At 40.5% G+C, this 16,858-nt stretch overlaps 1 protein-coding gene across 5 annotated transcripts in view; it reads right to left on the reverse strand.

Annotated features, from left to right (window-relative positions):
* Positions 1–16,858, reverse strand: part of VPS13D (vacuolar protein sorting 13 homolog D) — a 257,320-nt gene that overhangs the window by 189,031 nt on the left and 51,431 nt on the right. For all 5 annotated transcript variants that reach the window (XM_047868772.1, XM_047868771.1, XM_047868775.1 and 2 more), the window contains 2 exons: positions 6,920–7,102; positions 1,652–1,874 (listed from right to left, as the gene is read on the reverse strand). In XM_047868772.1, coding sequence (XP_047724728.1) covers positions 1,652–1,874; positions 6,920–7,102 — 406 coding nt within the window. The remainder of the gene's footprint in view (positions 1–1,651; positions 1,875–6,919; positions 7,103–16,858) is intronic.

The raw sequence follows: 16,858 nt of genomic DNA on the forward strand, positions 1-16,858 counted from the left end.
CCAAGATTTCTCCAAACAAGACATGCACATGGCCAACAGACACATGAAAAGATGTTCAATACCATTCATCATCAGGGAAATGCAAATCAGAACCACGATGAGATATCACCTCACACCTGTCAGAATGGCTAAACTAAAAAACACAAACAACAGGTGTTGGCGAGGATGTGGAGAAAGGGGAGCCCTCAAGCTTGGTAGAATACAAACTGGTGCAGCCACTGTAGAAGACAGTATGGAGGTTTCTCAAAAAGCTAATAATAAAACTACCCCATGGTCCAGTAATCCTGCTACTGGGTATTTACCCAAAAAAACACAAAGACACTAATTCAAAGGGATACAGGCACCCCGAGTTTTATAGCAGCATTATTTACAATAGCCAAGTTATGGAAGTAGCCCAAGAATCCACCAACTGATGAATGGATAAAGAGGGGGTATATATACAATGGAATATTGTTCGGCCATAAAAAAAAAGATAGAAATCTTGCCATTTGTGACAACATGGATGGAGGTACAGAGTATTGGCTGACCTAAGTAAAGTAAGTCAGCCAGAGAAAGACAAACACCATAGATCTCACTCCTATGTGGAATTTAAGAAACAAACAAGCAAAGGAAAAAAGAAAAAGAAAGAGAGAGAGGGAGAGACAAGATAAGAAACAGACTCAACTATAGAGAACAAACCGATGGTTACCAGAGGGGAGGTGGTGGGGGGATGAGTGAAAGAGGTGATGAGGATTAAGGAGGGCACTTGTGATGAGCACAGGGCCACGTACGGAAATGCTGACTCACTATACCATACACCTGAAAGTAATAGAACCCTGTTAACTATACTGGAATTAAAATGGGGGAAAAAAATTAAATTAAATTGAATTTTTAATAAAAACCAAAAAGCCAAAACCAGGCTCTCCTCTGGAATGACCAATTCTTTTGTTTTTTTTAATGTTTTTTTTATTTTTGAGACAGAGAGAGACAGAGCGTGAGCACGGGAGGGGCAGAGAGAGAGCGAGACACAGAATCCAAAGGAGGCTCCAGGCTCTGAGCTGTCAGCACAGAGCCGGACGTGGGGCTCAAACTCACAAACCGCGAGATCATGACCTGAGCCGAAGTCGGACGCTTAACCAACTGAGCCACCCAGGCGCCCCTGGAATGACTAACTTTTAAAATCTAGAGAACACCAATAACTGGATGGTTCATGTCTTTGCAAAATTGTTGCTTATAGTATCTGTTGTTACCTAATTCACACTAATATTTTTTAAGAGTTCTCTGGGGGGTTTTTAGAATTAAACAGAATAATATTTACGTAGGAAAAGGATAATGTCCAGACAGTGACTTGCAAGGATGTGTCTAAGCAATCGTTCCAGCTATACTATCATCTTCTTGTGTCAACTACCCTGACCTAGAAGAAAAAGTCCTAAGAGGCCATCTAAATCCCTTTATTCACACTGTGTCACTGTGTCTTGCTAATTGAACTGTACTGCAGAAGTCCCCCCAGTGCTAAAATCTGCATCCTAAGATTCTTAAGCTTTCTAAAGCAAAAGCAAAATCAGAGTATCACTAAAGACCCGCGATCTCTGATGCACACCCCTCCACCCCCCACCCCCCAGGTGCCCACCTGCCACAGTCCCGTGAATTCCCCACCTTTCTCCTCTCTTACCAGGACTACCAGGAACCCGGCCGGTGGAGGGTGTGGCTTGCTGTCCTTGCTGCTTGGCCGAGGTACTCGGCACAGACTCATTCCTCAGGCTGCCTGCACTCACTCCAGCAGGAGGCATCATAAACAGCCCCTCGGAACGGGTTCCCTTCGGGTCCTCTGCACTGGTCGTTTTCCTCAGACTGTGCTTGGGGGTACCCGTTGGGGAAGCTGAAGGCACAGACTCCTGGGAAGAAACAAAATAAAACTAGAAGACAGGAACAGGGGTGACTATTTCTCTTTACTCTCCTGGAAGTCCTATTCCAGTCACTGCGCTCTTCAAAGACTCTATGACACCTGACACTTTCCAAGCACCCCCCAGCTTCCAGAAACGAAAGGAGTAAGAGGCTCGTGGCATTCCCTGCCACACGTAATTCTTTGCAGAGGTGTTACTTACAATTCAATACCTGTTGAAAACTATAGCAATCTTGCAGGAATGTATTATCTTTTGGCTTAAGATGCTAACTGTTGGTGGTTTAGCCTTAGGTCAAACACAGCACAGAGAAAGCAGACCTCTCAGCCATATATGTTGTTGCTTCGCTGGAGGGGAGGAGCTCTTTGTTCTAAGAAAATGTATCTAACGGCAATGTGGTTCCAATGGAATGAAGCCATGGGAGTGTCTGGACTTTCTAGAAGTAGCTCCTTCTAGGTTTACATCTCTCATCCCTTTAAGTAACTGTGCAAATGAGAACAAAATGGAAAACATAGGAGGTTGGCCATTCCTATTATGTTTCTGTTCAAGGGCATAAAAATTAAGTACAAACACAGAGTAACATAAATTCTGTAATTCTATTGAAAACACTACATACTTTTTTTTACACACTGAGTACCTTCAGTTCATTGCTAACTGGGGAAATCTTCACCAGAATGATTCAACTGACTTTTAAGCTTTCCCCCAAGCCACCGCGCTACCTATCTGCAGGGCTTCCGATTCATTCACCCCTTCTCACAAGCAAGCTGCAGGGAGGGCAAGAATGGGTTTGCTAGTACTGCCTTATATGTTTATTTCTCTCAGCATTGAAAAGGGGATGATAATACTGTTCTCCTTCCCAGTTATCTTGAGTAGTAATTACAAGTAACAGTGGAAAAAAACAAACAAACAAAAAACAGTTCTTAACTTTCTGCAATTTTTTTTGGAAGGCAAATTACTAAGCAAATGCTCTTATTTACATATTTCGACATTAAGGGGCGCCTGGGTGGCTCGGTCAGTTGAGCGTCCAACTTTGGCTCAGGTCATGATCTCGTGGTTCACGGGTTCGAGCCCCATGTTGGGCTCTGTGCTGGCAGCTCAGGGCCTGGAGCCTGCTTTGGATTCTGTGTCTCCTTCTCTCTCTGCCCCTCCCCCGCTCGTACTCTGTCTCTCTCTCTCTCTCTCTCTCTCTCTCTCTCTCCCAAAAATAAATAAAACATTAAAAAAAAATAAAAAAAAATATTTTGACATTAAAAACCTTCCCCCTTGCTTAGTTTACTTAAACTCTAGGACAGTCGTTGCTCCTTCATTAGATTTATCTCTACACAGTCTATATAGTTAGTTTAAATAAATCAACGGCTTGAGGAGATTAACTGAAAGCTTCTGAAAGGCTAACTTAGAAATTATGGTTTAAGCACAAGCTGTGGTTGAGGAAAATGAAAGGAAAGGCATACATAAAAAATCCAAGCCTGCATTCATGAAGACATGGATTTGTGTAAAACAATTTCAAACGCACCGAAGTCGTGGAACTCAAAAAGGCAAATAACCCTTCCGCGAGCTCTGATTTCAGGATTATTTCCTGTTCTTTAACCACCAGAACACACACTAGACAAGACTCACCCGTGCAAATACACTAAAGGGAAAATGGAAACGCAACGTGATTTCTGATGAAGAAAGTAATTCTTCGCTTCATCTAGGCCTCGACCAATTGAGCTTGTGGAGAGGTAAAGATCCACAGATGTATTGATCTGATTTACAAGTACTTTACCCAGTGACACACTCCAAGCAGCCCTTATGGAATTCTACAGATCACTGGCATGTAACAAGATAAAGCTTCTCTAGTATTTAAGGAAATAAGATCATCAAGAAATTACTACCTAGGGGGGAAAAAAAAAGAAATTTCTTTTATTGGTCCTTAAGAAGGCCTTCTCTACACAGGGGGAAAGTGATTCAGGAAAGGGACAAAAAACTGATAATCAGCCTTTCCCAAATAATGAGGTGCTTTAAAGAGTTAATTTTTGGAAGTTTTCTGCTCTGAGCATATGAATGTGAATTGACTGCTGAATCCCATAAGGTTTTTCAGAATGAACAGTAAGCAAAAGAGTAGATTAATACCTTGAAGAAAAAGCGATCCTTGTACGCACTGCCGCTTAAAATCAAATCCTCAAGAACAAATACAGGACAAGTTTTTCATTAAAATGCTATCAACTTTGTGCTGTTACTTGCCTTACTTAACAAGAGAAACCCACGTGCAACAATTTCTTCAAATATTTTGGCAATTCTTTAGGAGCTAACTGCCGAGTTAGCTCACAAGCCCGTACGTAGACATAACCGATGTAGAACATCGGTCCTTTATCTTCGTAGGAAGGGTAGAGAAACAAAAATGGTATTATCGAACCTGATCACCCATTCTGGTTCCAGCTGATCCCTTCCTAAAAAACTAAGTCCTCAAAAAAAAGACTTACCACAAACAAATACATCCTGAAGAACTTACTATCGGCTCAGAAGACCGCTCCCAAGGAGGGATTCGGCTCTCCCTCAGCAGGGATGGCAGCAGAGCTGGAGCAAGATGTTGGAACAAAGTGTCCCGAGGTGACAGTGGGGACAAACTTCACGTGCAAACAAAAGTTGTGATACGTTTGTTCGTTATCTAGTCACGTTAACTATAAATACCGCACATTCACGGCAAGCGAGTGAGAAATTTTAGAAGGAGTTACCCATCTTTCTTTTTACAAGCGGATCTTTTATGTTAAGACTCTGGTCAGTGAACAGCAAAATGCTTATCTCTTGACTGTGAAAACAGACTTTCTTCCTTAAGACCAAGGTTACTAGTTCTCTACTAGGCCTGCCGTGAAAGACCGACGCAGGCTAATTTCACTTCTGTGCTCTTAAAAAACGTACCCAAGTGAAAGTCTACTTCTCCCAATCAAAGCGGCCTCTGGCAGGAAGGCGCATCATCCCAACAGGAAGGGCTTCCTTCCTACAGCGAGGTGAGCGAGCAAGTTCTCAACCATCAGCTCTGGCTCAAGGCTGGTCTACGAAGCTGCAAGATAGACCTGGTGGCACTCTGCCCTCCAATGCTGGACACTGTCGTTCTGGCGCCACCCTCTGCTCTGATCACTGAATCCGGTTTCTCTGAGCGGCTGCAAGTGAGGGGACATCTGGAAGACCCGACCCTTGGTCCGAACACCTTCCCTCTGGTCTGAACACAAACTTATGGCTGCTATGTTCTCGCTGCGGTCTGCACCCTTCCTGCTCTACCCACTCCCTCTCACTGCCTCCAACATTTTCAGCTCAGCATGTGTAGGTCAGTAAGAGTGAGTAAATGGAGGTGACTGGGTGGTTCAGTCAGTTAAGGGTCCAACTCTCAGTTTCGGCTCAGGTCATGATCTCACGGTTTCGTGGGTTCAAGCCCGATGTCGGGCTCTGCGCTGACAGTGCAGAGTCTGCTTGGGATTCTCTCTCCCTCTCTCTCTGCCCCTCCCCAACTTGCACAGTCTCTATCAAAACAAATAAATAAACTTTAAAAAATTATTGAAAAAAAGAGTAAATGGATGAGTGAGAAGTAAAACGAATGAAAGAAAACGTGGAGACAGTAACTTGAAAATAATAACATTATTTGCATTTTAGGCATCACCAACAAATAAAGTCTCTGGCTGCCTTCCAAACAGAGCTGAGGTCCTTGGCGAAGTCCTGGTAAAAACTAGCACCCTAATCACACTTTTTCATTTTCTTTTCTTTCTATACCTAGAGAGGCAAACAGTAACTGCTCAAATTTATATCTTTTCTGTAATAATCATCGGATTTCTTCCATCTAAATTATTCTAACGAATTGTGTCACACCCTTTAGAAAATTCAAAAGAGCTACGGCTCTACAGGAAAGGGCCAAGAGGACACATCCTCCTCCAGTTTACCCTCCCCACAGAGATGTGACCTGAAGGTCTGTGAAGGTGATCACAATTTAAAGCAATGGCATATAGAAGGCAGACATACCAAGTCTGAGGCCCACACTGTACTTATGACTAGCTATATTATCCAAAATAAATGACCTTAATCTTGAAAAATGGGGTTAATAAAACTAGATACCCCTTAGGTTGCTAAGGAGAAAAAAACAGACAAATACATAAAGAGCTTAGCACTGGGTGATGTGTAAGAAGTATTCAAAATGAACATCGGCTATTTATTGCTGTTACCGGCAATCGTAAGAACTTATAATGAAATCTTCTGTATCTCCTCCTTCAAAGGCTCTCTCCCCATGTTATTAGCTGTTACACTAAAGATGGGCACAACTAGTTGGGAATTTCAGTAAGTGCTTTTCTGACAAGCGAAATGAATTTGTACTTAATAAGCAAATATACCGCAAAGCTGCCCTAGAAACCAGCAAGGTTTCATCAACACACACACCTAGAACAAGACCTTGTCCCTAGTTTGGGCAGCGTGAGTCTCCTCAACTGCAGAAATGGGCAGGAGGGGCTCATCAGACCACCTCCAGCACTAAGTCTGGGATTTACTACATGTTCTCATTTTTGTCGTTTATTCTCAATGAGTCCAAATTGTCCCAAATGTAAAATGAAAACAACAACAATCTTTTATCCTGATTAACTCTAAACATTGTCATAAGAAATAAGTAAGTGCTACCAAAGTAGTTTTAAACTGTAAAGTCATATACTGTACAAGATTTTATTATGATGATATTCTTAAACAGCTTCCAATAAATCATGGGCCAAAACCCATTCTCTGAAGAAAGGCAGGTGGTGTAAAAAGTTATTTATAAGACCAGCCTGTTAAAAAAGCATTACAGAAATGGAAAACCGGTTCTGTTGATTTGTTTGCTAAAGTAAGTTACTGCATACAATTGGTAAAGGTTAGAATTTACACTATCTCTATTAAAAGGCTAACTGAAATATCAATAAAATGTCCCAAAAAACTGTTCAAGCCACCTATACTACAAAAGTAACAGCAGTTATGAGTCATCTTATGACAACATATGAAACCTTCAAACACGAGTTGAACTGAAAAGGGAATGGACACTGATCACTCACCTTATCCTGCAAGGAAAAGGTCCCGGGAAAACCAGCAAAGAGAAACTTGTTCTTGACTTTCAGCTTCCCCAAATTTGCTACAATTAGATTATTTGATCTGGAACTTTCAGGGATAAGGAGAACAGGAGCACCCGCCTCAATATCCAGGAGAACCCGTGAACAGCGCTGGGCTTGATCTCTCACCTGAAAGAAGAAGGAAAATTGACTCAGAGGCTCAATCAATGCCCCAATTTTACAATCAAATAGCCTCCGGTTCCCAAAACCTTCATGAATTCACAATTCTAAAACAACCGAAATCGCACAGAGCATATTACACGAGCACCATGGAGTTACACTAGCAATCAGTAACAAGGGAATGGAAAACTGCTAAGTAGTTGGAAATAAGACCATGCACTTTTTAATAACCCAAGGTTAAAAGAAGAAATCACAAGGGAAATAGGAAAATATTTTGGCCTAACTGCCAAAATAAGGAAAGCATGTATATTAAAACTTGTGGGATGCAAATGTCCATCGACAGATGGATAAAGAAGATGTGGTATATATTCAATGGAATATTACTCAGTGATGAAAAAGAACAAAATCTTGACATTTGCAACAATGTGCATGGAGCTAGAGTGTATTATGCTAAGCAAAATCAGTCAGTCAGAGAAAGACAAATGTATGATTTCACTTGTATGTGGAATTTAAGAAACAAAACAGATGAACATAGGGGAAAGGAAGCAAAAGTAAGACAAAAACAGGGAGACAAACCATAAGAGACTCTTAAAGACAGAGAACAAACTGTGGGTAGCTGGTGGGGTGTTGGGGAGGGGGATGGGCTAAATGGGTGATAGGCATTAAGGAGGGCACTTGTCGGGGAGCCTGGGTGGCTTGGTCGGTTAAGCGTCCAACTTCGGCTCAGGTCATGATCTCACGGTCCGTGAGTTCAAGCCCCGCGTCGGGCTCTGTGCTGACAGCTCAGAGCCTGGAGCCTGTTTCAGATTCTGTGTCTCCCTCTCTCTCTGCTCCTCCCCTGTTCATGCTCTGTCTCTCTCGGTCTCAAAAATAAATAAACGTTAAAAAAAAAAAAAATTAAAAAAAATAAATAAATAAAAGGAGGGCACTTGTTGGGATGAGCACTGGGTGTTATATGTAAAAAAAAAAAAAAAAGAAAAGAAAAAAGAAAACAGGTGAATAACAACAGCAAAAAAAAAATTTATGCAAAGGATTCGAGATCTACTTATTTCTTCTAATTTAAAATCTGTGATGTATTTCATAATTTAAATTTCTTTTTTAAATAAACTTTTTATCAAAATAAAACATACATGCAAAATGGTAAAAAAAAATGGTAGTATGCACTTAAAACAGTAGAGAAAAATGTATTAAATGTTTATTTTTTTTTCTTTAATGTTTATTTATCTTTGAGAGAGAGAGAGAGAGAGAGAGAGAGAGCATGGGAGGGGCAGAGAGAAAGGGGGACAGAAGATCCGAAGTGGGTTCTGTGCCCACAGTGCAACCCTGATGCTGTATCAGGATTCAAACTCATGACCTGTGAGATCATGACCTGAGCCGAAGTCAGACACTTAACAGACTGAGCCACCGAGGCACTTCTTAAATGTTTACTTTATTTACTCTTTTTTTATTAAAATTTGTTTAATGTTTATTTCTTTTTGAGAGAGATGGAGAGAGTGCACGCGCGTGCATGCAAGTGGGGGAGGGGCAGAGAGAGGGAGACACAGAATCCACAGCACAGAGCCCAATGCGGGGCTCAAACCCACGGTCTGTAAAATCATGACCTGAGCTGAAGTTAGACACTCAACCCACTGAGCCACCCAGGTGGCCCTTAAATGTTTATTTTATATAAAAGAATAAAGACTAAAATCAGTGATCAAAGCCTCTATTGTAAGAAGCTAGAAAAAGGAAAAGCAAACGAAGCTAAGTAGAAGGAAGAAAATAATGTAAGGCAGAAATCAGTTATTTAGAAAACAGAAAAATAATTTTAAAAATCAATTAAACACTTACACAACACAACACCCAACAGCCACAGAGTATACTTTCTCCCCAAGTGCACGACATACTCGGCGAGGGTGTGGCTGGGCCAGAACACGGGCCTCTCGGTAAGTTAATTATCTGAAAAGACTGATAAAAGTGAGAAACCTCTAGCTCTATTAATCAAGAAAAAAAGGAAGAAAACAAAACTCATCACTGTCAGGAAGGAGTGCGGGACATTGCTACAGAACTTACAAATACTAAAATGATAAGGGAACAGGGCGCCTGGGTGGCTCAGTCCGTTAAGCGTCGGACCGGCTCAGGCCATGATTCTAGGGCTTGTGAATTCGAGTACTGGGTCGGGCTCTCTGCTGCCAGCGCAGAACCTGCTTGGGATCCTGTCTCCCTCCTCTTTCTGCCCCTCCCCAGCTCACTCTCTCTCTTTTTCTCTCTCTCTCAAAAATAAATAAACATTTAAAAGAAAAAAAATCTTTGAAAGATAAGGGAACCTACGAACAGCTTCACGCCAACAAACTGACAATTTAGATGAAGTGGACAGATCAAGAAAACGGTAAAAGTATCCACAGACGGTAAGTAAATGAATGACGGTGGCTGTATTCCAACACAACTTTATGTATGCATGTGTTTATGTGTATATTCTCACAGGCCATAGTCTGCCAGCCCCTGGAAAACTGAACACTGTTACCCTAAGATCAGACACAAGTCAGGGGTGTCTGCTCTTACCCCTTCTGTTTGACACTATACTGGAAGCCCTTGTCAGTGCCGTAGGGAAGAAAAAGAGTTGAAAGGCATACAGATTGAAAAGGACAAAGTAAAACTCTATTCACAGACAACATGACTATCTATGTAAAAAATCCTGAAGAATCTACAAAAAAGTAACCAGAACTGGTAAGTATATCTGGCAAAGTTGCAGAATGCAAGGTCAATGTATAAAAATCAATTGTATTTCTCTGTACAGTCAACAACGAACTAGAAATTGACATTTTTAAAATATCACTTATAATAGCATCAGAAATATGAAATGTCTTTTAATAAAAGATACATAAGATCAGTACACTCAGGGCGCCTGGGTGGCGCAGTCGGTTAAGCGTCCGACTTCAGCCAGGTCACGATCTTGCGGTCCGTGAGTTCGAGCCCCGCGTCGGGCTCTGGGCTGATGGCTCAGAGCCTGGAGCCTGTTTCCGATTCTGTGTCTCCTTCTCTCTCTGCCCCTCCCCTGTTCATGCTCTGTCTCTCTCTGTCCCAAAAATAAATAAACGTTGAAAAAAAAAAATTAAAAAAAAAAAAAATAATAAGATCAGTACACTCAAAACTACAAACACTGCTAAGAGAAACTGAAGACCTAAATAAACAGAGAAACACGCCATACTGAAGAAACAAAAGACTCAACACTACGAAGATGTCAATTCTCTGAAAGCTGACCGACAGATTCAACACAATCCCCAACAAAATTTCAACAGGCTTTATTGTAGAAATTGACACGCTGATTCTAAAATCCACATGAAAAAGCAAAGAATCTGGAATAGCCACAATTCTTTTCTAAACTTTTTTATTTTAAGGAATGGTTTCTATTTTAAAGTAGGCTCCAGACCCAATGTGGGGCTCGAACTCACAATCTGAGATCAAGAATCACGTGCTCTACTGACTGAGCCAGCCAGGTGCCAAAACAATTATGAAGACAGTTCCTTATGATGTTAAACACATAGTTACATGAAGCAGCAATTCGTCTCTTAGGTATTTACTTAAGAGAAACATATGTTCACACAAAGATTTCAATGCAAATGTTCACGGTAGTTTTATTCGGAATAGCCCAAAACTGGAAACTACCGAAATGTCCACCACGTGGGTGAATGGATGAACAAACAAATTTTATTACAAAGAACAGAATACTACTCAGCAATAAAAAGAAATCACACTGCTGCTATTTGCAACAATACAGATGGATTTCAACCAGCATTACGCTAAGTGAGAAAAGCCAGATACAGCTAGCCATGCTAGAAGATTTCATTTATAGAAAATTCTTAAAAAAAAAAAAAAAAGGCAAAACTATTATAACAGAAAGCTGGCCAATGGTTGCCAAGATGCAGGGAGGGATCAGGGAGACTGTTTGCATAGGGAGACAAGGAAACTTTGTGGATAACAGAAATGTTTGAAAAATCGTGAGTGTAGCTGTGGCTATAAGACAGTACACAATTGTTAAAACTCATTGAATTGTACTCTTAATATTGGTTAATTTTATTAGAAGTAAATTATACCACAATAAAGATGGCAAAAAATAGAATATGCTAATATAATGAAATGTTTCTCATACATTGGTCAGTGAAAAGTATAGATTACAAAATAGAACAAGACAGTCTTAATTTTCTACTCATTCCTATTTTTATTGTTTTTCGTCACCTAAGAAAAACACTACTTTTTAAAAAGAAAAATATAGCCTTCATAATACAAAAAGCTCTTCTTTCTTGGGTGTTAAGCACATAAACAAGTCAGGGGAATTTACAAAGCAGTAAATACTGTCTTCCCTTTCTAACTGTACATGAATTGTTGGTACTGTGTATCAACCCATGACTACTGCCTGTTTGCTTTGTTTTTTAAGTAAATTATAAAATTACAAATTACTCGTCTTCACTGTAGCAAATGTAGGCAGGAAAGCCAAACGAACAGAAGAAATCTGGTATCATCCATCACCTCACCTCCCGAGATAAATACTGGTACCATTCTGGCAGTTTAGTGGAGGAAGTCAGAATGGGAATCCTGAAGCCCGACTACCTGAGCTGGAATCCCCACCCTGGCCACTTGGTAGTTTGGCAGCCTGGGGAACTCGTGAGGGCTCTGGGTCTCACTTCCCTTACCTACAAAATGGGATGAATGGGCCCTCCCTTAAGAGCCATGGCGAGGATCAAATGACACCACACACCCAAGACACTCCAGCCCTTGTCGAGGGGCTATACTACTCGCACGGCAACCCCGTACGCTCTGAGTCCCGGTTTCTACACACACGTACACACGCAGCTATGTTTTATAAAGTTCAATGTATTCAGGGGCAGGTTCAAAATGAATAAACTATTGCTCGCACACTGTACAGCACTTCCTTTGTTAACATGCCTTAATAGTCGCACATTATTTAATGGGAAGAGCGGAACTGTGACACAGCCAGAGTTCCGGGCAAGCAGAGCTAAGAATTTCTGCTTCCTCGTGGATAAAACGGCAATAACACGCCTGCCCACCGCTCCCTCACTGGCTATAATCACAGCTAATTCTGTTTTTGTCTGGTTTGTATCAGCTCACTAAAACAGAAGCTCCATTAGGGCAATGACCTTGTCTCTCTCGTTTTCCATTATGTTCCCACTACCTGACATTGTACGACACGACATCTGTCAATAAACATTCGCTAAATAATTCAAACAACTCAACAAACAAGCTTGTCATAAGGACCAAATAACATATAGGAAAGCACTCTGAGAACTCCAAAGCATCATTAATGTACTATTTAACAAATGGGCAGCATGCTTATTTGTGGTATCTCCGTTTTCCTCCTATACCTGAGTCCAAAGAAGAATAGCAAGAAAAATAACTCGCCACCGGTGACACAGCTTCATAGTGGCGACACCCAGGTTCCAGACTGCTGCCCCAAGATTTCAGAATTGCAACACCCCATCTTAGCTCCACCAAAAATCTGCACTCCCGGTTGCTCAGTGAATACATTAGTTTAAAATAAAAGAAACAACATATAAAGCAGAAGACACAGGAAAACTACATCACACTCCTAGTGTAAAAAATAAAGGAAACAATTTATATTTGGCCCAAAAAAAGGTGTATGATGCTCTTAAAACTGCAAACATCAAGATTAAAAAGAACTGTAAAGTTCTACTAGATCGTTATTTACATACACAGGAAAACACAGGAATAAAAGTCCAGCTACAGGGGCTCCTGGGTGGCTCAGTTGGTTAAGCAACCAACTCTTGATTTCGGCTCAGGTCGTGATCTCACAGTTCGTGGGTTTGAGCCCCGTGTTGGGCTCTGCACTGACAGCACAGAGCCTGCTTAGGATTCTGTCTCCACCTCTCTCTGCCCCTCTCCCCCTTGAAAATAAATAAATAAACTTAAAAAGAAAAAGAAAGAAAGAAAGAAAGAAAGAAAGAAAGAAAGAAAGAAAAGCAAGCTACAAGCCAAAGGTAGAGGACACTACCTGTCACCAGTACAATCAGGAGAAAGGAATTTAAATTTCAAATTAGCCTCAATCTTAGTAGCAGGTCTTTAGCTCTCTCCATGAATCTAAGCAATGCAAAATCTTAAACCTAAGTAATTCAAACTACTAGGATTAAAGATCCTTGGGCAGATCAGTTTTCCTTCAGAGCCCACAACTGTTCAAGACAGACTCTCATTCCTTAAAGGTCTAGTGACCGACTGCTTGTCTTCCATACCTCGATATAACAAAAACTTCAGACACTTACCTGTTTAATTCCTACTTATCCCAGAAGTGAAACCCAATGACACACTAACGTACAGTGTCATTTCCTAGCCCTACTGAGTCTTCACAATAACTCACTGCTGCTTAAACCACACAGGTGAAAGTAATCGTTGTAAGGGTACGTAATAGACAACAATTTATTAGAAGTATCGTATTGACAGCCACAAAAACGTTCATGGCTTTGACCAAACAATATCACTTACAGGATTCAATACTGCAAAAATACTTCAAAAAATGAAGAAAAAATATGCGCACAAAGCTGTTCACAGAACCATAACTCATAAGAATGAAACACTGGAAACAATTTAAATGTTAAAAAACAGGGACATGGTTAAGTAAACTGACTTGATGGGTCATACAGTTATTAAATAGGACTGCTATGAAAAATGCAAAGCAAAATGGAAACAGATTATGAAAAAGCTTAACATGCTGGCTTCCAAAGTGTATGCATAAAACTGACACACTTTATGTTACATTACATGTACGTACTGTATGCTATTCCTCACTTCAAACGCTTTTTTAAAAAGCATGCGTAGGTGGAATTAAAGTGTTTTTAATTATTTAGAAAATAAAAAATAAGGGACACGTGGGTGGCACAGTCAGTTTAGCGTCCAACTTTTGATTTCACCTCAGGTCATGATCCCAGGCTCATGGGATTAAGCCCCAGGTCTGGCTCCTCGCTGAGCATGGAGCCTGCTCAAGATTCTCTCTCTCACTCTCTCTCTCTCCTCCCAACCCCACCCCCTCCCCCACTTGTGCTCTTAAAAAAAAAGAGAGCGAAAGAGAAAAGAAAAATAAAAAAATAAAATAAAAAGCCTAAGCAGGTCATAATGCAATAATGTCATTTTACGCCATTATTGACCCAAAATAAAGAGGTTCACAAGTGTTGACAAGGATATGAATTCAAAGGAATCCTTACACATTGCCAGTGGGAATGTAGAATTGTCTAGGAAAACAATCTGGCACTATCTTGTAAAGATAAACACGTGTGTACCCCGTGGCCCAGTAACCCGCTCTTAAGTATCTCCGAGAAATTCTTTCACATGTGCACCAAGAAACGTTGCACACGACAGCAAAACACCATAAACAACCCACATGTTCAACAGGAAAATGGATAAATCTGTGCTCCACAAAACGAAATACAACAGTGAAATTAAACAACCGTGTAACAACCCGAATGTATCTAACTAAATGACAATATGAAAATGAAAAAACGGGGCACCTGGGCGGTTCAGTCCGTTAAGCGTCTGACTTCGACTCAGGTCACGATCACACAGTTCGTGAGTTCGAGCCCCACATCAGGCTCTGCACTGATATGCGGAGCCTGCTTGGGATCTTCTCTCTCTCGCTCTCTCTCTGTGCCCCTCCCCCACACACTTTAGCTCTCTCAAACAAACTTTAAAAATAAATAAATAAATAAATAAATTAAATAAATAAAAATAAGAAAATGAAAAAAAAAGCAGGTCACAGAACATTAAATACAGCTTAATACCATTTTTATAAAGATCAAAACAAATGAAACAAAAGATATTATATGGAAACTTTTTTTTTTTAAGGGACTAGAAGATCCAAGAATCAGGAGAGCAGTCACCTAAGGAGTTGACAGAGGAGTGAGATGGGGAAGGAACATGTACAACGTTAGCAATGTTTTCATTTTTATTTTGGTGGCAGGTCATAAAGGTTCATTTTATTATCATACTTTGAAACTTACATGCTACAGATATTCTTTTAGGTGTGTCAAATAATAAATCTGTTTTAAAAGTTTCTAAAGAGAGGGGGAGAAAAGGTTATACACTCTGATTACAATCATGGAAACATGCACAGGGAGAAACGAGAAAACAATGAAAACAGATTAAAACATACCTCCGGTGTACCTTGGTAAAACTGATTCTTTTTTTCCACATTCTCTACGTGTTGACTGTGCTTTTGTATTTTTAAAAAATATATATTCTCTCAAAGATACACTGTTTCCAGGGAGAAAAATTGAGTGGTTGAGGAAAAGTAATTGAGAAGGAGACTTTTCTCCAAATGTCCTTTAACTTTGATTCTGTACTAAATCAATATGTAACATACTCAAAAAATTTAAATAATTTAAAATTTTTTTAATGTTTATTTGTGACAGAAAGCGAGAGAGAGTTCGAGCAGGGGAAGGACAGGGCGGGGGGGTGGGGGGTGGACAGAAGATCTGAAGCAGGTTCGACACTCACAGCAGAGAGCCCAATGAGGGACTGGAACTCACGAAACACGAGATCATGGCCTGAGCTAAAATCAAGAGTTGGACACTTAACCGACTGAGCCACCCAGGCGCCCCTGTAAAATAAAAATTTTTTTAAATTAACAACTCAGGAAACAATAGATGCTGGTGAGGATGCGGAGAAAAGGGAACACTTCTGCACTGTTGGTGAGAATGCAAACGGATGCAGCCGCTCTGGAGAACAGTATGGAGGTTCCTCAAAAAATTAAAAGTAGAGATACCCTACGACCCAGCAATTGCGCTACTAGGTATTTATCCAAAGGATACAAAACTGCTGATTCGAAAGGACACATATGCCCCAATGTGTAGAGGAGCACTATTAACAATAGCCAAATTATGGAAAGAGCCCAAATACACACACACACACACACACACACACACACACACACACACACACACACAGGAATATTACTCAGTGATGAAAAAGAATGAAATCTTGCCATTTGCAACAATGTAGATGGAACTGAAGTGTATTATGCTAAGCAAAATAGACAAAGATAAATATTACATGATTTTTACTCGTGGAATTTAAGAAACAAAACAGATGAAGTCAGGGGAAGGGAAGGAAAAATAAGATAAAAACAGAGAAGGAGGCAAACCATAGGAGACTCTTAAATACAGAGAACAAACTGAGGGTTGTTGGAGGGGTGCTGAGTGGGGGGATGGGCCAAATGGGTTATGGGCATTAAGGAGGGCACTCACTGGGATGAGCACTGGGTATTCTTTGTAGGTGATGAATCACTAAATTCTACTCCTGAAACCATTATTACACTATATGTTAGCTAACTTGCATCTAAAGAAAATTTAAAAAAATAAAATTAAAAAAATAACAAAAATAACAAAATAAAACATTTTAAATGTTGTCACTATGAAGATAGTATCTATTTATTTAATTATAATCTTTGACCTAATGAAGTTCAAAAAATAAATAAGTTTTGGGGCACCTGGGTGGCTCTCAGTCGGTTAAGTGTCCGACTCTTGGTTTCAGCTCAGGTCATGATCTCACAATTTGTGGAATCAGGCTGGGCATCAGGCTCTGTGCTGACAACACAGAGCCTGCTTGGGATTCTCTCTCTCTCCTTCTCTCCGCCCCTCCCCCACTCGCACACATGCTCTCGCTCTCTAAGTAAATAAATATTTTTTTAAAAATAATAAACAAAGTTTTACAAAGGACTACATTATAATCATGTTCTGCGGTTCCCAAACTCTACGCCAAGACACCATA

The sequence above is a fragment of the Prionailurus viverrinus genome, chromosome C1, assembly GCF_022837055.1.
Source record: "Prionailurus viverrinus isolate Anna chromosome C1, UM_Priviv_1.0, whole genome shotgun sequence".
Classification (NCBI taxonomy): domain Eukaryota; kingdom Metazoa; phylum Chordata; class Mammalia; order Carnivora; family Felidae; genus Prionailurus; species Prionailurus viverrinus.